The sequence below is a fragment of the Penaeus monodon genome, chromosome 20 (genome assembly GCF_015228065.2).
Source record: "Penaeus monodon isolate SGIC_2016 chromosome 20, NSTDA_Pmon_1, whole genome shotgun sequence".
NCBI lineage: Eukaryota > Metazoa > Arthropoda > Malacostraca > Decapoda > Penaeidae > Penaeus > Penaeus monodon.
The window spans coordinates 14,449,034-14,449,656 of record NC_051405.1 but is presented as its reverse complement, the minus strand read 5'-3'; the positions used below and the strand labels follow the sequence as shown (position 1 = coordinate 14,449,656).

General features: G+C 37.9%; 1 protein-coding gene across 1 annotated transcript in view; it reads right to left on the bottom strand.

Annotated features, from left to right (window-relative positions):
* Nucleotides 1–623, bottom strand: part of LOC119585647 (protein Aster-B-like) — a gene marked incomplete in the record, with an annotated part of 119,378 nt that overhangs the window by 16,017 nt on the left and 102,738 nt on the right. The window contains 2 exon segments of the mRNA XM_037934320.1: nucleotides 17–235; nucleotides 379–571. Coding sequence (XP_037790248.1) covers nucleotides 17–235; nucleotides 379–571 — 412 coding nt within the window.

The window sequence follows — 623 nt, the reverse complement described above, 5'->3', positions numbered from 1 at the left end:
CCACCTCGGAACTTACTAAGCTTTCTTGCTGGGATCTGTGTTGATTTATGAATGTCTTTGACCTTATCAGCTGTTGATGGAATGAGGACATCTGGAGGTTCTCCTTTGCTTCCTACTCGTCGTCTTCTTCGCCGCGTCCTCTTCAGATTGGCACTGTCAACCTCAGCAAGGAGTGCAGCATTTATGTCATTGAGTAATGATTCCACACCACAAAATGAGTTCTTGTCAATCACACCTGTTAATAAAGAAACGTTTATGAAAATCATTTTCAGCATATATTACCATACTTGTTCTCTATGCATTACAATTGATTGAGTGGATAGTCATCAGAGATGCAAAAAAGTAAAAGGCACAAAACATACACGGTTGTCTGCTTACCTTTCATGAAACCCCAAACATTCTTCTTATATTTAACTTGAGACCAAACACTTAGTCTTGTTTCAGTGGCAGATTCACGAGTTAAACACCAGTGATTTGACACAAAGAAAGAGTCAGCATATGGGATGCCAGCATTACAAGCTTCTGCATCAACTGTATATATTTCTCCTGGTTTACTAAAAGGTGACAAAACCTGGAAAACAAATATCAAAATATTATGAGAATCTGAAGTAAAAATTATGTCA